At 41.9% G+C, this 23,359-nt stretch overlaps 1 protein-coding gene across 1 annotated transcript in view; it reads left to right on the forward strand.

Moving 5' to 3' along the window:
- TESK2 (testis associated actin remodelling kinase 2) overlaps positions 1 to 23,359 on the forward strand; it is a 169,497-nt gene that overhangs the window by 106,739 nt on the left and 39,399 nt on the right. Inside the window, exon 4 of the mRNA XM_066269345.1 lies at positions 8,850 to 8,898. Within this exon, the coding sequence (XP_066125442.1) occupies positions 8,850 to 8,898 (49 nt within the window). The remainder of the gene's footprint in view (positions 1 to 8,849; positions 8,899 to 23,359) is intronic.

Genomic DNA, 23,359 nt, shown 5'->3' on the forward strand with positions numbered 1-23,359 from the left:
TTTATATCCCTTTTATAACTATATGAAGAGATAATACAACACTGTGATTAAGAGCACAGACACTGGAACCCACTCTTTAGGTTTGATTCCTGGCTCTATCACTTACCAGCTGTATGACTCTGGGCAAATTACTTAGTTTCTCTTGAGTTTCTTTATCAATATGATTGGGATAATAAAAGTACTATTTCACTGGGTTGTTGTGAGAATTAAATGAATATAATGTAAAGTGTTTAGAATAATGCTTGCATAATAAGTGCTCCTCAAGAGATAGTTGGTACCATAATCATAATAAGCATTACCAATGCCTGGCATTTGGCAGGCACTGAATAATTTTTTTTCATTGATTTTTGCGAGAGAAAGGGAGTGTGGGGGAAAAGAAAAAGAGATAGAAGAGCATCAGCTCATTGTTCCACTTAGTTGTGCACCCATTGATTGCTTCTTTTTTTTTTCTTTTTTTTTTTTGACAGAGACAGAGAGTCAGAGAGAGGGACAGATAGGGACAGACAGGAAGGGAGAGAGATGAGAAGCATCAATTCTTTGTTGCAGCATCTTAGTTGTTCACTGATTGCTTTCTCATATGTGCCTTGACTGGGGGGCTACAGCAGAGCAAGTGGCCCCTTACTCAAGCCAGTGACCTTTTGGCTCAAGCCAGTAACCGTGGGGTCATGTCTATGATTCCACACTCAAGCCAGTGACTCGGGGTTTTGAACCTGAGTCCTCCATGTCCCAGTCCAGCGCTTTATCCACTGTGCCACCACCTGGTCAGGCCCCACTGATTGCTTCTCATACATGCCCTGACCGGGGCTCGACCCAGTAACATCGGGGTTGAGCTAGCTGGCACTGGCAGGATTGAGCAGGTGACACTAGGATCCAACTGGCAACCATGGCTCCAGGATGATGCTCTATCCACTGTGCAACCAGCCAAGGCTGAATAATTTTTGGTGGTCAGAGTTGTTTTAAATTTACTCAGCAAGTGTTATATACTGTTATATGCCAAGCAAGCGAATGCTGTTAAGAAGCTTATGGTCTAGTGGTGGAGATATAAGGCAATAGAACAGTCAAAGACCCTGGCCAAATAGCTTGGTTAGAACATCATCCCAAAGCACAGAGGTTGTTGGTTCTATCCCTGGTTGGGCACAAACAGGAACAGATTGACGTTCCTGTCTTTCTCTCTCCCTCTCTCTAAAAATCAATAAAATAAAATCTAAGAAACACATAGTCAAAGGTAGGAAATTATGATGCTATGGGAGAGTGGTGTAGATGGAGTGCCTTGGTGGTTTGGAAGCGTGTTAGTTTAGAAGGGAACCAAATTTGTTTGTGGGAAGGGAAGTATTTGAACTGGGCTTTGAGGATGAGTAGATTCTGTGTGGAAATAAGGGGGGAGGGGCAGTCTAGCTGGTGGGATCAGCCTGAGAAAAGGTGAATATGTGGAAAAGCATGGTAATAACATTTTATGGGAAATGGTAAATCATACTTCAGGAAAGACTGAGGCAAATTAAGTCTCTGGTCAAAGCTGAATTTAGTAGTAGTATCAGAGTTGATACTGTTATACAGTTTCCTGTTATAGTCTTACTAACTTTAGAGATGAGCTGTCTTTTGTACAAACTGAGCCTTGTTGCTCAATGGATGGCCCATGGACAAAATAACATCAGTATCACCTAGGAGCTTATTAGAATTCACACTCAGACCCATTCACCCCACCTCCAACCTATAGAATCAGAGTCTGCAATTTACATGATTCCTAAGTGATTTGTTTCCACAATAAAATTTATGGAGCACCTAAAAAACAAAAGCAACTTTCCCTATTCATCAGCATGAATGTGTGTATGTGTGTGTAATATGAAATTAAAATCAACAAAGTTGAATAATCACTTCCTCTCAAGCATATGCATTAAGAAAGTGCTCCTTGGCCCTGGCCGGTTGGCTTAGCGGTAGAGTGTCGGCCTGGCATGCAGAAGTCCCGGGTTTGATTCCCGGCCAGGGCACACAGGAGAGGCGCCCATTTGCTTCTTCACCCCTCCCCCTCTCCTTCCTCTCTGTCTCTCTCTTCCCCTCCCGCAGCGAGGCTCCATTGGAGCAAAGATGGCCCGGGCGCTGAGGATGGCTCTGTGGCCTCTGCCTCAGGTGCTAGAATGGCTCTGGATGCAACAGAGTGACACCCCAGAGGGGCGAAGCATCACCCCCTGGTGGGCATGCCGGGTGGATCCCGGTCGGGCGCATGCAGGAGTCTGTCTGACTGCCTCCCGTTTCCAGCTTCGGAAAAATGGAAAAAAAAAAAAAAAAAAAAAAAAAGAAAGTGCTCCTTGTCCTGGCTGGGGGCTCAGTGGATAGAGCATTGGCCTGGCATATGAATGTCCTGAGTTCGATTCCTGCTCAAGGCACCAGGAGAAATGACCAGATTATTTCTCTCCTCCTTCCTCTCCCCCTTCCTCTCCCCCTTCTTTCTTTCTTCCCCTCCCATAACCATTGACTCCATTAGTTCAAGTATGGTTCTGGGTGCTGAGGATAGCTTGGTTGGTCTGAGCACGTGTCAGCCTCGGGCACTAAAAATAGCTCAGTACTCGAGCATCAGCCCTAGATGGGGTTTCTGGGTGGATCCCAGCCGAGACACATGTGGGAGTCTATCTCCCCTCTTCTCACTTAAAAAAAAAGAAGTGCTCCCTTTTTGAACTAAGTAATTCTAGCTGACATGACTTCGGGTGGTGGCAGTGGGGAATAAGAATCATTTAGGCCTCACCAGGTGGTGGCGCAGTGGATAGAGCATCAGACTGGGATGCAGAGGACACAGGTTTGAGATCCCAAGGTCACCAGCTTGAGCGCGGGCTCATCTGGTTTGAGCAAAGCTCACTAGCTTGGACTCAAGGTCGCTGGCTCGAGCAAGGGGTTACTCGGTCTGCTGAAGGCCCGCGGTCAAGGCACATATGAGAGGGCAATCAATGAACAACTAAGATGTCCCAACGAAAAACTAATGATTGATGCTTCTCATCTCTCTCCGTTCCTGTCTGTCTGTCTCTATCTATCCCTCTCTCTGACTCTCTCTCTGCCTCTGTTAAAAAAAAATCATTTAAGATGTAATTTTTTTAGGTCCTGTCTTATACCAAAAAAGTTTGAGGTTTTATCCACAACTTAAAGTTTGATATAATTAGCTATAAAAACTTTAGTGAAAAGTTAATATTAAATGCTTTTCTAGTCTTAGAGCACTTCCCTGTTAAGCATGAGTAATATTTTCCTTTTAAAATATATTCTGTGTATAGCAACTGGAATGATTAATTTTACTCAAGCTCCCTTTTCAAGGTAAAACTAATGCCTGTCTCAGCTTGCTAACTCTGTGACACTTGTTTGGATGTGGTGGGGGGGAAAGGAAATGAGGTTGAAGAGGTCAGGCAAAAAAGCTTAATATAGAAGTAGAGTTGTGTGATACCACTGCGATGTGGTGATGTGAGTAGGGGGTGTGGAAAAAGGCAGACAGGAAATTGTCACATGAAGCCAGTGCCTCTTTGAATGTTCTGTCTGTGATACCTCTGTGATGATGTAGTTATAGTGACCATGGGTCTGAAGGAAAGGGAAGCAGGGGTGTATCACACTGAAACCAGGTCTTTTCAGCTTCTAGGAGACCCATTACTTGAGAATGTAGCATTGTTTTGCTAGTAGAACCTACTGCCTAGCTTCTATATAAATGATTTACTTAATAAAATAAATACCTCTTGGCTTCCCAGCCTTGTACTTGCCTCTAAGTTTGTGTTCTTATAAAATAAATTTATATTGTGAAGCTAACTTGATTATGGTTCTTTTTCCTTCAAGAAATGCTTGTTTAGCATCTTATGTACAAAGCATTGTGTTTCAGGCACTGTATATAGAAACAGATGAGATGAGATCTGTACTCTTAAAAACCTTTCTTATATTACAGTCTGGAGAGGGAGTCAGAATGTTAAAAGAGGAAGAATAGCTAACATTTTCTAGTGCTTATTATGTTCCAGGAGCCCAAGTTATCTCATTTCATTTTCACAGTAACCATATAAGTTAGATAATATTAATATATCCTTTTGCATGTGAAGAAACTGAAATACACGGAAGTCATCAGTTATTATATTTTCCCATGTATAAGACACACCCTTTTTCTGAAAAATTTGGGATCTAAAAACTGGTGCGTCTTATACAGTGGTTGTAGTTTTTTTAACTTGCATTTCCTGCTTTTTTGTCCGGATGAGGAGTTGTATGAATTTTATGATGAATAAAACTTGAGTTCAATTACTTTATTTAATACTTTTTATTTTCAAGTTTTGGGCCCCAAAATTAAGGTGCATCTTATACATGGAAGTGTCTTATACATGGGGAAATACAGTAAGTAGCAGAGCCAGGATTCAAATTAGAGCAGTCTGACTGTAGACCCTGGACCACTTTGCTTATGCTAATTAGAAGTCTTTCAAAGAAGGGTGAAAAGTGCTAGCAGTATAGGGTGTGGAGGGAGAAGGAGAGGGAGAGAGAGGAAGAGACAAGATTAATGATGAGGACATCCAGGAGGTTGTTACAGAGAAGAAATTTTAGCTGATTCTGGAAGGATAAGCTTCAGTAAGTAATATCTTTCAACTCAGGGAGGAGCTTGAACTTAAGTTTTCAGGTTGTAAAAATTATTCATGCCATTCAACAAATCATAACTGAGAGCTTGCTTATTGTGTGCCAGATGCTATACTAGGTACTAGAAATTTAGAGATAAAGAAAACTCTGAATTTTCCTCAGTAAGGAAAGTTACAAAGGAGTGATGTGGGATATTATCCTATTTTACAGAGAGGGAAACTAATGCTTGCTAAGTAAAGGGTGGAGGTGAGGTTTGAACCCACACTCTCTAATTTCAGAGCCCCTTTAACCACTCTTATCATTTCTTCCCAAGTCAGAGGTAAGTTTCAACTAGTCATTGGAACCTGCAACCTATTTTCAGTACTGTCTAGATCTTTCCCCAGGGTCTTCCTTTCTCAGGTTCCCACCAAGTCTCTGGATGCACTTAGAAAAAACCAGTAGTTCAGAAACTGCCTGTTTGAGAAACTCTGAAATTTTCACATTAGTAATTTTGGTTGAAGCAGCATGTCTTTAAAACTCCGCTCTTACAGATGACCAGGCATTCTCTCTCCTTCAGTTCCTTTTCACTCAATAATTGTTTACTGAATGTGCATACTATTTGCTAGGCTTTGTTAGGTGCTGTGATCACAGGAAAGAACATGTCCTGAATTTTGGCTTCATGGAATGTTATGGTCCTTTCCAGCACAGCCCGTGCTGTGCCAACATTCTTATTTGCAGTCAGTCTCTTCCTTTTTTCCCCTCCCCTCCCCTCCCCTCCCCTCCCCTCCCCTCCCCTCCCCTCCCCTCCCCTCCCCTCCCCTCCCCTCCCCTCCCCTCCCCTCCCCTCCCCTCCCCTCCCCTCCCCTCCCACATGTGTGAGTCTCTCTCTCTGCCTTCCCTTCCTTCCTTTCTTTTGTTTTTGTTACAGAGACAGAGAGAAGGACAGATAGAGATAGACAGACAGGACGGGAGAGAGATGAGAAGCATCAATTCTTCATTGCGGCACCTTAATTGTTCATTGATTGCTTTCTCATATGTGCCTTGACCTGTGGGCTACAGCAGACTGAGTAACCCCTTGCTCAAGCCAGCGAGCTTAGGCTCAAGCTGGTGAGTCTTGCTCAAAGCAGATGAGCCTGCACTCAAGCTGGTGACCTCAGGGTTTTAAACCTGGGTCCTCCACATCCCAGTCCGACACTCTATCCACTGCGCCACTGCTTGGCCAGGGCCTTTTCTTTACTTTTCTAAACTAGAAGTTACTTGAGGCTTATAGGTATTATCAGTGAGACTTCCTTCTTGGCAACCCAAATTCTGATTGTCACAGGCTTTATGACATTTGTTTTTTCCCACTTTATGATTGTCAGTCATAATAATCTATTTATGGTTTTTTTTTCTTTGTTTTTTTTTCTTTACAGAGACAGAGAGAGAGTCAGAGGGAAGGATAGACAGGGACGGACAGACAGACAGGAACGGAGAGATGAGAAGCATCAATCATTAGTTTTTCGTTGTGCGTTGCAACACCTTAGTTGTTCATTGATTGCTTTCTCATATGTGCCTTAACAGTGGGCCGTCAGCAGACCGAGTAACCCCTTGCTCAAGCCAGCGACCTTGGGTCCAAGCTGGTGAGCTTTTGCTCAAACCAGATGAGCCTGCTCAAGCTGGCGACCTCGGGGTCTCAAACCTGAGTCCTCTGCATCCCTGTCTGACGCTCTATCCACTGCGCTACTGCCTGGTCAGGCTATTTATGGTTTTTATCAAAAATTTTATATATAAATATAACCTGTTGAAAAATTCTTCAACTATAATATGTGTGTGCACTTAAAAATAAAGTCACTTTTTACCCCCGCAATACCACTTATTAATGTTTTTAGACATTTTTGATTAATATACAAACTTTTTTTTACGCACTGGGATTTGTAACTTGAGATATTTTCATTTTACAGTATATTTTGGGTACCTTCCCTTATCAATGCATAAAGATCTCCTTCATTCTTTTTAATGGCTGTATAGTTTTCTAGTCTAGAAATATATCACAAATACTTAACAAGTTTTTTATTGGTAGGTCTTTAATTCATATATCCTGGTGAAGTAGATGTCCTTTTACTCACCCAGTTTGAGTATATTTGTAAGATAAATTCCTGGAAATGGAAATTTTGGAGCAATGAAAATTTTTGCTAAATATGATGAATTATCATTTTAAAAGGTTGTGTTGGCCCTGGTCAGTTGGCTCAGTGGTAGAGCATCAGCTCAGCATCTGGATGTCCCTGGTTTGATTCCCGGTCAGGGCACATGGGAGAAATAACCATCTGCTTCTCCACCCCTCCTCTTTCTTCTTCTTTCTCTCTCTCTCTCTCCTTCCCTCTCCGACTCTCCCTCCTGTAGCCATGGCTCGATTGGCTTGAGTGAGTTGGCCTTGGGTGCTGAGAATGGCTTCATGGTTTTTGCCTCAGGCACTAAAAAAATGGCTCTGGTTGCAAAGGAGAATGACCCCAGATGGTCAGAGCATCATCCCCTAGTGGGCTTGCTGGGTGGATCCTATTCAGGGCACATGTGTGAGTCTGTCTCTCTGCCTCCCCTTCTCTCACTAAAAAAAAAAAAAAAAAAGATTGTGTCAAGGACTAAACGTTTCCTGTTTTATGTTTTCTCACCTTCAGGGCATTATGAAACTTTTTTTTGTGTGTGTGTGTGAGAGAGAGAGAGGGAGAGAGATGAAAAGTATCATCTTGTAGTTGCAACACTTTAGTTGTTCATTAATTTTTTTCTCATATGTGCCTGTGGACTCCAGCCCAAGTCAGTGAGCCCTTGCTCAGGCCAACAACCGTGGGATCATGTCAGTGATCCTGCACTTTAGCTAGACAAGCCCATGCTCAAGCCAGTAACCTTGGGGTTTCACAGCCGGGACCTCAGTGTCCCAGGTGAATGTTCTATCCACTGTGCCACCATGGGTCAGGTGGCATTATTAATCTTTTTTTAAAAATTCATTTTAGAGAGGGGAGGGGGAGAGAGAGAGAGAGAGAGAGAGAGAAAGAATGGGGAAGAAGCAGGAAGCATCAACTCCCACATGTGCCTTGACCAGGCAAGCCAGGGGTTTCAAACAGGTGACCTCAGCATTCCAGGTTGACACTTTATCCACTGCGCCACCACAGGTCAGGCTCATTATTAATCTTAATCTTTGTTCATTTGATAGATTTAAAAAGCAGTATGTCCTTGTTTTAATGTGCATTTATTTATGAGTGAATTCAAGCACATTTTTATATTTTTATTAGTCATTTATACTTATTTTTCTGTGAATTATGTACATATCATTTGCTTATTTTTCTACTAAGTTCTTTTTTTTGGTGACAGAGACAGAGAGAGGGACAGATAGGGACACAGACAGGCAGGAAGGGAGAGAGATGAGAAGCATCAATTTTTGTTGTGGCTCCTTAGTCTCCTTAGTTGTTCATTGATTGCTTTCTCATATGTGCCTTGACCTGGGGGCTACAGCAGAGAGAGTGACCTTGAGCTTCAAGCCAGCGACCTTGGGCTCAAGCCAGTGACCATGGGGTCATGTCTATGATCCCACACTCAAGACAGTGACTCCATGCTCAAGCTGGTGAGCACTTGCTCAAGTCAGATGAGCCTATGCTCAAGCCTGTGACCTTGGGGCTTTGAACCTGGGTCCTCTGCGTCCCAGTTTGACACTCTATCCACTGCGCCACTGCCTGGTCAGGCACTACTGGCTTCTTTTTTATTACATATTTGAAACAGTTTTTTATGTTAAGGAAGTTAGTTCTTTGTCATTTAGTAAATGTGGGCTATGCACTATTTCTCCCTAGTTTGTATATAACAGACCTTCGGATTGGGTAGCCCAACCTGCTTACTTTCAAGCTGAGGAAACTGAGCCCCAAATACAGTTAGGGTTAGTGGCTTCTTTTGGACGGGTGGTGAGGGTGGTGAGCATGTAGTCAGATAGTGTGGCAGAGCTGAAACCAGCCTCAGGTGTGGTTTTCTTACTTCCAGTTTGGTGCTTTTTTCATTATACAATCCTGTTTTTAAGGCTTAACCCCCACCTCTGTGGGGGTTAAGTGCTTTTTTACCTCTAGGTCTTGCCACAACTAGATGTTTCATGTAAATTTAGAAATTTACCAGCCTGGTATCAAAGTTTGAGAGTCTATAGGGTTGTACAAGAGCCCAGGAGATTTCACAGATATTAGATGGTTTCAAATGCATAGGTAAATAAACTGTGTAGTTTCTCTATATGGGAATTATGTTTATGTCCTTTTCATTTGTTTTTAAAAAAAGCTTTTGTTTTATAGGTTCATGGGTGTATGTGTACATCAAGGACAATTGCATGCACTTACAGAGGTAAGACTTCAATAAATGTGTAAAAGGTGACTGACTTCTTTGCCTTAGTTTCAGCAATTTATGGTCCATAGTGATTGTGTATGCAATTATGTTTATACAAAAATGGCAGGGTTAACAATGCTTTCTTCTGTTTCCTGAGAATAATGACCATATCTCTTAATACTCTTGGATTCCCTCATAATACTTTGTAAATACTCTGAGAATAGGAGTGCTCAAATGTTAATTTGGTTCTTGCTCCTAAGCTAAGGGATGGCTTCACTTGTTGCAGACTCTATCATGGCAACAAATTCCCAGACTACTCAGAAACATTTGGTGTCCTGATCTAGATAGAATACCACTGTCACTGCCCTAGTTTCCTGATTGGTCTCATTACTCCTTGAAATCAGTTTACATCTCCATTCTCATCTCTTCTAGGCAGCTAAATATGTGATAGTCATTGCAGAGCTTCTCTAGAACAAAGGCTTCCCAAATTCAGGTACTGAATTATCAGCTTCAGAATTTGTTTGGGTGGCCTGACTGGTGGTGGCACAGTAGATAGAATGTCAACTTGGGACACTGAGGTCCCAAGTTTGAAACCCCAAGGTTGCCAACTTGAGCACAGACTCATCTAGCTTGAGCGCAGGCTCACCAGCTTGAGTGCAGGATCATAGCCATGACCCCATGGTTGCTGGCTTGAAGCCTAACGTTGCTGGCTTGAACAAGGGGTCGCTGGCTTGAACAAGGGTTCACTGGCTCAGTTTGAGCCCCCTGATCAAGGCATGTATGAAAAGCAGTCAATGTACAACTAAAGTAACAGAACTACAGTTGATGCTTCTCATCCCCCCCCTCCATCTTTCTTGCTAAAAAATAAAATAAAATAAAAGAATTTGCTTGGTGCTTCTTAGAAACACAGATTGCTAGAGTCTTTTAGGTTTAGTATATCTGCATAGGGTCCATATGTATTCTTAAAAGCTCCCCAGATTATTCTAATGAGCATCTAGATTTTAGAATCTGTTCTAGAATGTTTTCACATTCCCTCTTGAGAAGAAAGTACCAATATACAAAGTGAAGAAACTTAGGAAGGAAAATTGTTTAACAGAATTAGGAAGACTATTGGTTTCCTGCTAGCTTGATGCCTGCTATTAGTCTTTTATATCTTATAAAGCAAGATCCCATGTGCTTCTCTCTATCTCTCTTCTCCGTTACTGAGGGCACCAGAACTGTGTGTAGCTATGTGCTGCCTTTTATAAGGAAGGCCAAAAAAGGTGGAATAGTGAGGTGGTTAAGAGCTTGGGCTCTGAAGACTTGATTGTTTAGGTTTCAACATCTCTTTACCTCAGTGTTTTCATATGTAAAATGGAAATAATAATAACAGTACCTGCCCCAGGGAGTCTTGGTAGAGAAGAGGACCAGTAGCTAAGCCCTAGAGTATTTCAATTTGAAGTCTGGGAGATGGGCAGATTAAAGAGTGGCTAGCACCTGACCAGGTAGTGGCACAGTGGACAGAGCGTCCGACTGGGATGCGGAGGACCCAGGTTCAAGACCCCGAGGTCGCCAGCTTGACTGTGGGCTCATATGCTTTGAGCAAAGCTCACCACCTTGTACTCAAGGTCCCTGGCTCGAGCAAGGGGTTGCTCAGTCTGCTGTAGCCCCACAGTTAAGGCACATATGAGAAAGCAATCAATGAACAACTGAGGTGTCACAACAAAAAACTAATGATTGATGCTTTTCATCTCTCTCCGTTCCTGTCTGTCTGTCCCTATCTGTCCCTCTCTCTGCTCTCTCTGTCTCTGTAAAAAAAAAAAAAAAAAGATAAAGAGTGGCCAGCGAAGTAGGAAGAAAACCTGGAATGGTAAAGAAGGAGTAGTTTCAAGGAGAAGGGAATAATTAACTGTGGCAAATGCTTCTGCTGCTAAAATGATGATGACCTCACAGGAATGTGAAGATCAAATGTAAAATGCTTATTTAACACAGGGCTTGGCATATAGATAGTAATTGCTAAATACTTTAAAAAAAATTTTAATTTACTAATTGATTTTAGAGGGGTGGGGAAAGAGAGAGAGAGAGAGAGAGAGAGAGAGAGAGAGAGAGAGAAACATCAATTTGTTGTTCCACTTATGCATTCATTGGTTGATTCTTATATGTGCCCTGACTGGAGATTGAACCCACAGTGTTGGCGTATTAAGACTAACTGAGCTACCCAGCCAGAGTGCTAAATACATTTTATCTCTTATAGCTTTCATTATAATCATCATTATTATTATTTTTAACTGAGAGGAGGAGAGAGAGAGACAGACAGACAGACTCCCGCATGCACCTGAACCGATCTACCTGGCAATTCCCGATTGGGGCTGATACTTGAGTCAACTGAGCTATCCTAAGCACCTTTATATGGGATGCTGGTTACAGGTGTGTTCATATATAAAAATTTAGTGAGATGTACACTTTTAATGTGTGCTTTTTCTTTTTTTTTTTAATTTATTCATTCATTTTTTTAGAGAGGAGAGGGAGAGACAGAGAGAGAGAAGGGGGGAGGAGCTGGAAGCATCAACTCCCATATGTGCCTTGACCAGGCAAGCCCAGGGTTTTGAACCGGCGACCTCAGCATTTCCAGGTCGACGCTTTATCCACTGCGCCACCACAGGTCAGGCCATGTGTGCTTGTTCTATTATGCTTTTCTTCAATAAAACATTTTTTAGCCCTGGCCAGCTGGCTCAGTGGTAGAGCATCAGCCTGGCCTGTGGAAGTCCTGGGTTCAGTTCCTGGTCAGGGCACACAGGAGAAGTGCCTATCTGCTTCTCCACTCTTCCCCCTCTCCTTTCTCTCTATCTCTCTTCCCCTTCTGCACCCAAGGCTCCATTGGAGCAAAATTGGCCAATTGATTGGAGCAAAGTAAACTCTAATCGAGCCACTGGCTGAAGAGAGAGAGAAGGGGAAGAGAAACAAATGGATGCTTCTCATGTGTGCCCTGACTGGATATTGAACCCAGGACGTCTGCACACCAGGCCAGTGCTCTATCCACTGAGCCAGCTAGCCAGGGCCATAGCCTTTTTTTTTTTTTTTTTTTTGTATTTTTCGGAAGTTAGAAGCTGGGAGGCAGTCAGACAGACTCTCTCATGTGCCCAACTGGGATTCACCCGGCATGCCCACCAGGGGGCGATGCTGTGCCCATCTGGGGCGTCGCTCTGTTGTGGCCATGGAGCCATCCTCAGTGCCCGGGGCAACTTTGCTCCAATGGAGCCTTGGCTGCGGGAGTGGAAGAGAGAGAGAGGAAGGAGAGGGAGAAGGGTGGAGAAGCAGATGGGCGCTTCTCCTGTGTGCCCTGACTGGGAATCGAATCCTGGACTTCCACACGCTGGGCCAACGCTCTACTGCTGAGCCAACTGGCCAGAGCCATAGCTTTTTTTTTATTTTATTTTTTATTTATTTTTTATTTTTCTAAAGCTGGAAACGGGGAGAAACAGTCAGACAGACTCCCGCATGCGCCCGACCGGGATCCACCTGGCACACCCACCAGGGGGCGATGCTCTGCCCACCAGGGGCGAAGCTCTGCCCACCAGGGGGCGATGCTCCGCCCCTCCGGGGCGTCACTCTGCCGCGACCAGAGCCACTCTAGTGCCTGGGGCAGAGGCCAAGGAGCCATCCCCAGCGCCCGGGCCATCTTGCTCCAGTGGAGCCTTGGCTGCGGGAGGGGAAGAGAGAGACAGAGAGGAAGAAGGGGGAGGGGGTGGAGAAGCAAATGGCGCTCCTCCTATGTGCCCTGGCCGGGAATCGAACCTGGGTCCCCTGCATGCCAGGCCGATGCTCTACCGCTGAGCCAACCGGCCAGGGCCCATAGCTTTTATTATTAGTAGTAACTAGTACCTCTTGAACTCCTTGATTTGGTACTTACTTCTATACTGTTGTAGTGTCATTAAAGGTTTTTTAAAAAAATTATATTTTATTTTTTATTTTTCTGAAGTGAGAAGTGAGGAAGCAGAGAGACAGACTCTTGCATGCGCCCAACTGTGACCCACCTGGCATGCCCACCAGGGGATGATGCTTTGCCCATTGGGGTGTTGCTCCACTGCAACTGGAGCCATCCTAGCACTTGAGGCAGAGGCCATGGAGCCATCCTCTGTGCCTAGGCCAACCTTGCTCCAGTGGAGCCTTGGGTGTGGGAGGGAAGAGAGAGATAGAGAGGAAGGAGAGGGGGAAGAGTGGAGAAGCAGATGGGTTCTTCTCCTGTGTGCCCTGGCTGGGAATTGAATGCAGGACTTCTACACGCCAGGCTGACACTCTACCACTGAGCCAGCTGGCCAGGGCTAAAAAATGTTTTATTGAAGAAAAGCATAATAGAAAAAGCACACATCAAAAGTTTACATCTCACTAAATTTTTATAAATGAACACACCCGTAACCATCCCAGATCAAGAAACATTTTCTACCCTGCTTTGATGACTCACTTGGCTGGAGTGTCATTCTGTAACGCAGGTATTAGCAGTTTGGTCCAGGTCAGGACATGTGCAGGAACAGATGTTCCTATCTCTTTCCTGCTCTCTCCCTTCCACTCTCTAAAGTCAATAAAATAAACATAAAAAAAAGAAACATTTTCTGTATATTTCTTTTCCCAGCAGTGAGTCTATAAATTCTTCAAAGACAACTCTCTTCTCTTAAGCCTTCTATCTGCCAGGACTCTTAACTCTTAATAATTGTATAATTATTTGATATACTCTCTGTTCTCTGAAATGTGAGTTCATTGGAAGGGCTTGTATATTGGTTTTGCTGACAAAGAACATACTTTTAATATTTATGATTATGTCACAAATTTAGAAGTGGGGTAAAATGGAAATGACAGAAATGCTAATATAGCATTCCTTGGCCATGTTGCACTTAAGTGTTTTCTGTTGCTTTTTAGCTTGTTTATAGCCATACGCAACATATGGTGGGTGTTTTGTGAAAGAGGGTATATTTCTAGTGTCATTAATGAGTTATTGACATAGCTTATGATATTAGAACTATTTATTTATTTATTTATTTATTTATTTTTCATTTTTCCGAAGCTGGAAATGGGGAGGCAGTCAGACAGACTCCCGCATGTGCCCGACCAGGATCCACCCGGCATGCCAACCAGGGGCGATGCTTTGCCCCTCTGGGGCGTCACTCTGTTGTGTCCAGAGCCATTCTAGTGCCTGAGGCAGAGGCCACAGAGCCATCCCCAGCGCCCGGGCCATCTTTGCTCCAATGGAGCCTCGGCTGTGGGAGGGAAGAGAGAGACAGAGAGGAAGGAGAGGGGGAGGGGTGGAGAAGCAAATGGGCGCCTCTCCTGTGTGCCCTGGCCGGGAATCGAACCCGGGACTTCCGCACGCCAGGCCGACGTTCTACTGCTGAGCCAACCGGCCAGGGTCTAGAACTATTTATTATGATGTTAATAGGCTGATGGTCACGAAGCCCAAATATCCAAATAATCTTGGGCATTTTCAGAAGGCGATCAACAAAGACCATAATGTCTTAGATCTCTGGGAACTACTACACTTAATTGCCTTATAATTTTGACTTGTTAGCACAGTTGTTGGTTTCACTAAGGATCATAATTGATTGGTGCTATGTCTGCTCTCTACAGTAATGTGAGCACTGTTCCTTATTTCTCTTAAACAGTTTGTCAATAATTACAGTAGACAGCATAGATTTTGTTAATGTTTGTAAAATATTGACATTATTAGGAAGAATATTTCTCACATCCAGTAGTAATCTGGACTCTTCTGCGCTTGAATCATTTCCACGGTCTTCTTTGGAATTATAGACGTTAGTTGAACTTGGGCAATCAGACACTTAGTTGTATTTTTTTTAATTTTATTTTATTTATTCATCTTAGGAGAGAGAGAGGAGAGAGAGACAGAAAGAGAGAAGGGAGGGAGGAGTTGGGAGCTAGAAGTATCAACTCCCATATGTGCCTTGACCAGGCAAGCCCAGGGTTTTGAACCGGCGACCTCAGCATTTCCAGGTTGATGCTTTATCCACTGCGCCATAGTTGTATTTTTTTTAAAACAGCTGTAGTATGGATAGACTCCTGAGGTTTTTTCCTCTTTTTTGAGGGTTTTTTTTTGAGAGAGAGAGAGAGAGAGAAAGACAGGAAGGGAGAGAAATGAGAAGCATCAACTTATAGTTGTGACACTTTAGTTGTTCATTGATTGCTTCTCATATGTGCCTTGACTGGGGCTCAAGCTGAGTCAGTGACCCCTTGCTCAAACCACTGACCTTGGGCTTCAAGCCTGTGGCCTTTGGTCTCAAGCCAGTGACCTTGGGATCACGTTGATGAATCTGCGCTCAAGTTGACAAGTCTGCGCTCAAGCTGGATGAGCCTGCGCTGAAGTCTGTAACCTTGGGGTTTTAAACCTGGGGCCTCAGTATCCCAAGTTGATGTTCTATCCACTGTGCCACTAACAGTCAGACTAGACTTCTGAGTTTTTAAGCAAACAAATATTTATTAAAGATAACACAGTTTGACAAAAGATAGGACAGAAACTTTTTTTTTAAGTTTAATTAGTTGAATTAAGAATTCATATTTTTTTGAATAGGAATGCTCCTTAAGTATGTCTTTGAATCAGAAGAACTTGTCTTTCACAAATATAAAGGAAGTAGAAATCTTCAGTTTTTAAAGACAGTTTTATAATCCTATATATCAGTTAGCTATAGCTATATAATATCCAACCACAAAACTCAAAATCATACAGCAATAAACATTTATTTCTCATAAGTGTGCAGGATACAGCAGAGCCGAGCTGGGCCCACTTGGGCAGTTAGTTGGTCTGACTCATGCATCAGCGGGTCAGTGGGTTGTAGACTGAGCTGTACTGGGGCGCTTTGCTCCAGCTGTTTTTCATCTTTCCTTCTGGGGCCAGTGGGTTAGCCTGGGCATGTACTTTTTTTTTCATTTTTCTTTTTTTTAGTGAGAAAGATGGGAAAGGAGACAGATGAGAAGCATCAACTTGTAATTGCGGTATTTTAGTTCATTGATTTGGGCCTGTACTTTTAAAGATGATTCCAAAATAGCAAAAGTATGCAGCCCATTTGCTCAGGTGCTTTTCATTATTCTGCTTATGTTCATATTTGCTTGGCTAGCATCCCATGGGATAAAGCAAGTTATATGCTTGAGTTTACACTGGGAGAGAAGTTACATGTCAAAGGGTATGGATTCAGTAAGGGGGGAAGAATTGGAACCATTGTCACACTTGTTTATACCCTATAAATATGCCAATATTTAAATCATAATTATTTGTCTTTTCTACCCTACTTGAGGTTAAAGACTTTCTCTCATTTCAAAAATCATAACTACCAGTTATTAAACACCTATTATAAGTTAAGTGGTATACTTGGTGCTTTTGTATATTAGCATAATTCTCACAATTCTGTAGTCCAATTTCCTCCATTTCATAGGCAAGAAAACTAAGGCTTAGAGAAATTAGGTGACTTTCCCTAAGTAGGATTTGGATCTAGGTCCATCTGACTTCAAAGGCTATAATGCTGTCCTTAATTCATTTATGTATTTCTCACAGTGCTAAGCACAGGTTCTTATATGTGTAGTATGTGTATTTGAGTCTGACTAACTTGATATATATTTTGGGTTATTTGCTGGCTATTTGGTATGTTAGAATGTGTTTGGGTGCAAGTAACAGAAAATAGTTAAATGGCCTTAAACAATAAGACTCATATACCTGATTTCCAGTTTATTAGGTTAAGAGTTGGTTTGAGTCAGCAGCTAAACAGATGTTATCCAGAGACCTCACTTCTTTCTATTTCTTTGCTCTGTCTTTACATTGTCAGCTTCATCCTAAGGTTGACTGTCATTCATAATAAAAAAATAGCTGCTACCAACTTACATGCTGTATGTTTTCTCTTCCATATATAAGATGGAGGGTGTGGGTGAAAGAAAGAAGGAAGAGAGAGATACTTCTGGACAGATTATGTGTTATCTCATAACACAATTCTTTTCCCACTGATTTGAAAGAGAGAGAGAGAGAGAGAAGCATCAACTTATTGTTTCACTTAATTGTTCCATTTAGTTCTGCACTCATTGATTGCTTCTTGTACGTGCTCTGATCTGGGGATGGGGGTTGAACCCATGACCTATATATAGTGTGCCAGGTCGATGCTTTATTCACTGAGCCTCTGCAGGGCATAACGCTATTCTTTTTAAGCTTATTAAGAAAGGTACAGAGGGAAAAATATCTTCATAATTAAACTGAGGAACTTCATTGTGTAGAACCTCTCAGTGCTTAGAAGACTGGGAATTTGGGGAATGAGTAGGGTGTAAGGTTGTAGGGTAGGGGTCTCAAGTAATAATACTCTCTGGTCAAAGGAGTCAACAAAAGAATTGCTTGGCAGTTAGGATTTTGGGGGGTCTCTCTTGCCTTTTTTGCAATGGAGAAAGTATTGTGTTTTTCCACTGTGGCACTGAGAACCTCCCAAGTATAAGCACAGCAATTACTTGGCCTATCGAAGTGACGTAGCCTCTTTACAGCAATGTCTTCTCAGTCTGGCAAAGATACTTGGTATGGAAAGAAATGCTTTTAGCTCGTGAGGGAATGAATCGACCCTGCAAGGCAACTGAAGAGAATTTTTATTCACATAGCCCTCATCTTCTTCTTACTAACCATTTCTAACCCCATTATATACCTCTTTTCTTTATTAAAGAATAGTTACTTTGGAAATTCCATATGTGAGTTGATAGTGTTGTTTCTCAGTTGTTTTTTTCAGACCCATAAGAAGCCTTATATAATCAGAGAACTTACAATGAAAGGAAACTCTGTGGGTTCAGTGACCAACCTCATGCATTATTTATAAAATTGAGCAGCCAGACCCCGATTCCAGTTTCTTGGTGTGCTATGATATTGCCATTACTTGTGCCTGCTTCTTTTCTTGTTTTTGTGTGGCCTAGTGCCAAGTGCAGACTCTTCTCTTGGCCTTATTTACCTTGAGGCAGATGTGAAATCGTCTGGTGCCTGCCTTCGGTAAACTTTGGCAGCATAGGCATACCTTTCTTTCAAGCATGGGGTGGATTTGGGGTGGCTGTTACTACCACATGGTAATTAAGAGGACATCCCAAAGGTACTAACAACGATGGACTCTGTGACTCGGGACTTCCTAAAGTAATGGTGAGGGTAGGGAAATGATAAAGATGTGAATTAGCATCTACAAGAGAAGAAAGAGATTCACTTTATACCTACTACTTTAAGCCAATCTGCTGTAGACAAAGCATTCTGCTAAACTCAGGGTTTATCAGGATAAAAAAGAGGCTGTTCCCCATTCTACTGCTGCAGAACAAAGTACCCTAAAATTTAGGGGCTTAAAACAGTCATTTTATTTTGCTTGTGATTTTGTAGGTCAGGATGGTTTGGAAGGGCTTTGCTGAATGTTTGATCTACATGTGTCAGCTGGGGGGGCTGAGCTGGAGGACCCACTTCCAAGATGGCTACTTCATTCACCTGTCTGGTGCCAGGGTGCTTCTGTGCCCCTCTTTTTTACTACATAGTGTCTCATTTCTTATGTCATCTCCATATGGCCTGAGCTTCCCAGAGCGTGGTGATTTCAGGATAGTGTTAGACTTTTTACAGGAGCTTCAACAAAGACTTGATGCTTCTCATCTCTCTCCCTTCCTGTCTGTCTGTCTGTCCATCCCTATCTGACCTCTCTCTGTCTGTCTCTCTCTCTGTCACAAAATTAAAGAAAATAAAAAAGTGATGTTTTTAAAATTTTATTTATTGATTTTAAAGAGAGAGAGGAAGGAGGACAGAGGGAAACGTTGATTTGTTCTACTTATTTATGCATTCATTGATTGAATTATTTTTTTTTTAGCAAGAAGAGGGGAGGGGGAAAAAGAGAGAAGAGGGGAGGGAGAGAGAGAGAGAGAGAGAAAGAGAAAGAAGCATCAACTTGTTGTTTCACTTAGTTGTGTACCTGTTGATTGCTTCTCATATGTGCTAACTGGCGCTCCATTCAGTGACCTTGAGGTCAAGCCAGCAACCCCAGGATCAAACCAGTGACCTTGGTGCTCCTGGACGTTACTTTATCCACTGTGCCTCTGGCCAGGGCTCATTGGTTGATTCTTGAATGTGCCCTAATCAGGGATCAGATCTGCAACCTTGGCATATCAAGACAATGTGATTATTTTTTCTCTTCATTCCTGCAATGACAATCTTATTTCATGGCTGGATTCCTACAAATACTTTGTGGCAGGTTTTTGTATCTCTAGTCTTTCTTTGCTTCAGTTGGATATGCTGCTACTCAAATAATCTTCTAGGTATACTTTGATAATGTGATCATTCTGTTTAAAACTTTTGTCTTGTCTGACTGGTGGTGGCACAGTGGATAAAGCATAAACCTACAATGCTGAGGTCACCAGTTTGAAACCCCGAGGTTGCTGGCTTTGAGTACAGACTCGTCAGTGCAGGGTCCCTAACTTGAGTTGGGGGAATTGTCCACATGCTCCCAAAGCTTCTCAGTGAAGCCCAAGGTCACTGGCATGAAAAGCCCAAGGTTGCTGGCTTGAGCAAAGGGGCACTGGTTCAGCCCTGGTGAAGGCATGTATTAGAAGCAATCAATGCATAACTAAAATGAAAGCAATTACAAGTTGATGCTTCGCAACCTCTCTCTCCCTTCCTGTCTCTCTCACTCAAAAAAGAGAAAAAAGAAAAATCTTCTGTTTTAGCATTCTAGACTCTGTCCAATCTGGTTTCAGAGTACAAATCCTTCCTTTTAGTTGGGTGGGTCTTTTTGCTACCTTCTACACATGCTGACTTTAGATCTACCTTCTAAGACCTAGAATGCACTTTCTTCTGTTTTCCCTCCCACTTTTGAAGTTATGTCTAATCCCAGGTTCTCTAATAGAGCTCAGTCTCCTAAATTTCTGACCTACAAAGTCACACAGGGCCTATAATAATGCCCTGTTTGGCTGTGCCCATAGTACAGGAGGCCCCTGAACAACACAGATTTAAACTTATACATAGAATTTTATTTATTTATTTATTTATTTATTTATTTATTTATTTATTTATTTTAGTGAACGAGAGAGAGAGAGAGAGAGAGACAGGGAGAGAGATAAGAAGCATCAATGCATAGTTGTGGCACTTTAGAATCCTTCTCATATGTTTCTTGATGGGGGTGGGGGGGGCGTTCCTGCCAAGCCAGTGACCCTTTGCTCAAGCCAGCAACCTTGGGTTTGGGCTTCAAGCCAGTGATCTTCAGGCTCAAGCCAGCAACCATGGGATCATGTCAATGATTCTACGCTCAAACCTGCAACCCCATGCTCAAGCTGGTGAGCCTGTGCTCAAACTGGATGAGCCTGCGCTTAAGTCAGCAACCTCAAGGTTTCGAACTTGGGACCTCAGCGTCGCAGGTCAACACTCTATTTACTGTGCCACCACTGGTCAGGCTATACACAGAATTTTAAGATTAAATACTGTAAATGTATTTTCCTTGCCTTATGTTTTAAAATAACATTTCTTTCGCTTATTGCATTGTAAGAATACAGTATGTAATATATATGTAACATACAAAATATATGTTAATCAACAGTTGTTATGAATAAGGCTTCCAGTCAACAGTAGGTTATTAGTAATTAAGTTTTTGGGGAGTCAAAAGTTACTTATGGATTTTCGATTGCACAGAGAAGTTGGCTCCCATAACCTCTGTATTGTTCAAGGGTCAACTGTATATGTTTAGGATGTGTTTATAGTTGATTGTTTAATATAGGCTTTAGCTCTGAGAAAGCTGAATTAGCCCTGTATAAAGAGCCGAAGTAAAAAATAGTGTGAAATGTCACATTTCAAGTCTTTCACAATTAGAAATTTGCTTATTTCATTTATACCTGTAAAAATAGCTAAAAGTATCCTATAAATACATATTGGCAAGGGTGAAAGCAAGAAGACTAGTTAAGAGACTATTGCAATAGAGTCTGTGCAATAAATAAAAACTGTGTGAAAAAGGTAAGAGATGTGCAGCGGTAACTTGGACCATAGTGGTAGTAGTGGAGTTGGTGGTTCTGGATCTATTTTGAAAGTAGAGAAAACAGGCTTTCCTGATGCATTCAGTGTGGGGGTGTAAGAAGATGCCAGAAGTCAAGGATAACTCTGAGGTTTTGGGCCTGAACACCTTAAGGACAGAGTTGCTGTTAATGGATATGGGAAAGACTTTAGGAAGTACATGATGGGAGAAGATCAAGAGGTCAGTTCTGAACAGGTTTAGTTTGAAATAGGTGGTATTTTTTTCTGTTTTACAGATGAGAAGATACCTGAGGGCTCAGAAAGACATTATCTAAAACCTCAGCTAAGCAGTGAAGCTGGGATTTGAATCAAGTTCTATCTGACTGTAATTGTGTTTACTAGACTTTAAGCTCTTTGGGCTTAGCCATTCTGTTAGTGCTAAGTCTTCTTAACTGGCACATAAAGGCATACAATAAATATTAATTGGGTGAATAGATAAATGGATAAATAAATGAATAATTCTTCCCAATACTTGAGCTTCCAGCAGTTTAACTGTTAGCCACAATGACATCTGCCTCTTTGAAGATTGTGGAATGTGCATACATATGTGCATATATATACAAATGGAGCCTGAGCTGCCATTCGGGAGCTGCCTTGCATGTCTTATGACTCAAACCCTTAAACCTTTGGAATGTTAAAACAGGGCAAAATAACCTTTGGACTGGGCCTAAAGCAACCTTGAGTCCAGAAGAACTGTTTGCAAAGATAACAAGAAAGCAGATATTATAACTCTTGACTGATGGCTACTGGACTGAAAATTAGCATTGTTTAGAATTAGCATCACTGTGTCAGCTTATGAACACCGATAGAAATACCTTTTTTTCTATTGATGTAATGTTCCCTTTACCTTTCTCTTAAATACCCTTTTTGGAACACTATTTGGATTTCTGCCTAAGTGCTTCTCGAATACCCATTCTTTTCTTCTTCTTTTTTTTTTAAACCTCAAGGAAATGCATGTTGCTTCTCGTTTTGACAGGCCTTTTATGTTTAGGTTATCAGTTGTTTTGGCCATCTATTTGATGAATCTTTTCAGCGTTGGTAGTGATAAATAGCAGAAGGATTTACAAATACTTCAGGGATTTCTAGCTAATATTTCTCCTAATCCTTTCCCTGATTGTGAAACTAGTCTGACAGTTGAATTCATAGAACTCTTTTTGAGTTTAGGCTAATCCTGTTTCTAATAGAAGTTTTGACAACTTTGTATTTTTCTTAACTTGAAAAGTGCTATCAGCCTGACCAGTGGTGGTACAGTGGATAAAGCATCAGCCTGGAATGCTGTGGTCACCGGTTCAAAACCCGAGGCTTACCTGGTCAAGGCACATACAAGAAGCAACTACAAATTGAGGGTTTTCACTTTCCCCCATTCCTCACCCTTTTCTCTCTCTCTCTCCTCTATCTAAAATGAATAAATAAAATCTTTAAAAAAACTAAAACAGAAAAGTGTTATCATTCACAGGAATTGGGTCTGTGTTGGCTCTTTAGAGCTATTTCTCCTTTGGATTCTGTAGCAAGTAGAACAATAGAAGGAGGGTGGTCTCTCAATATACCTCTCACACATTTTTACTACATTTCTTTTTTTTTGTTTTTGAGAGAGAGAAAGACAGAGAGAGGAAGGGAAAAGGAGACAGAGAGAAAAGAGAAAGGGAGAAAAGGAGAGAGAGAGAGAGAGAAGCATTAAGTCATTGCTCCACTTTAGTTGTGTATCCATTGATTACCTCTCATACATGCCTTGACCAGGGAGGGATTGAACCCTGGAATCAAACTGGTGGCCCCAGGCACCAGTTGGCAACCTTAGGTTTCCAACTGGAAACCACAAAACTCCAGGTCAAGGTCTATCCACTGAGCCACCACTGTCCAGGCCATTTTTACTACTTTTAAGTGCATTTTTATTATACCTGATAACATAATCACTGTCTGTACTTTTTGTATTTATTTGCTCTTTATGTTCATTGTGTTATCATGGTCACCATTGTTTGCTTAGGTAGTGAATTCTTTTTTTTTTTTTTAAGATAGTAAATTCTTAGATCAGTGAATCACATTCACATTTCACCTTCCCATTGTAACTGCTTGTGTCTGTTTGCTACTCAGCAAATTAAGCAGACACTTTGTGTCAAGGGAGTAATTAATATCTTGCAAAAGTATTAGTATAGTGCTTAGCTTCTCTTTAAATAATTGTTCTGTTTTCCTTTATCCCTGACCTCTCCTATATTTACATCTTATCACAATGTGCTGTCCATTTTACCTCCTTACTATCTTGAATCTATTCCTCTTTCTTTTTTTGAAATTAAAATTTTTATTTATTGATTGATTTTAAGAGAGGAAGGACAATAGCCGGATGGCTCAGCTCAGTTGGTTAGAGCATCATCCTAAAGTGCAGAGGTTGCTGATTCATCCTGGGTCAGGGCCCTTCCTCTCTCCCTTCCTCTCTTTAAAATCAGTCTTTTTTTTTTTTTTTAAAGAGTG

The sequence above is a fragment of the Saccopteryx bilineata genome, chromosome 3 (genome assembly GCF_036850765.1).
Source record: "Saccopteryx bilineata isolate mSacBil1 chromosome 3, mSacBil1_pri_phased_curated, whole genome shotgun sequence".
NCBI lineage: Eukaryota > Metazoa > Chordata > Mammalia > Chiroptera > Emballonuridae > Saccopteryx > Saccopteryx bilineata.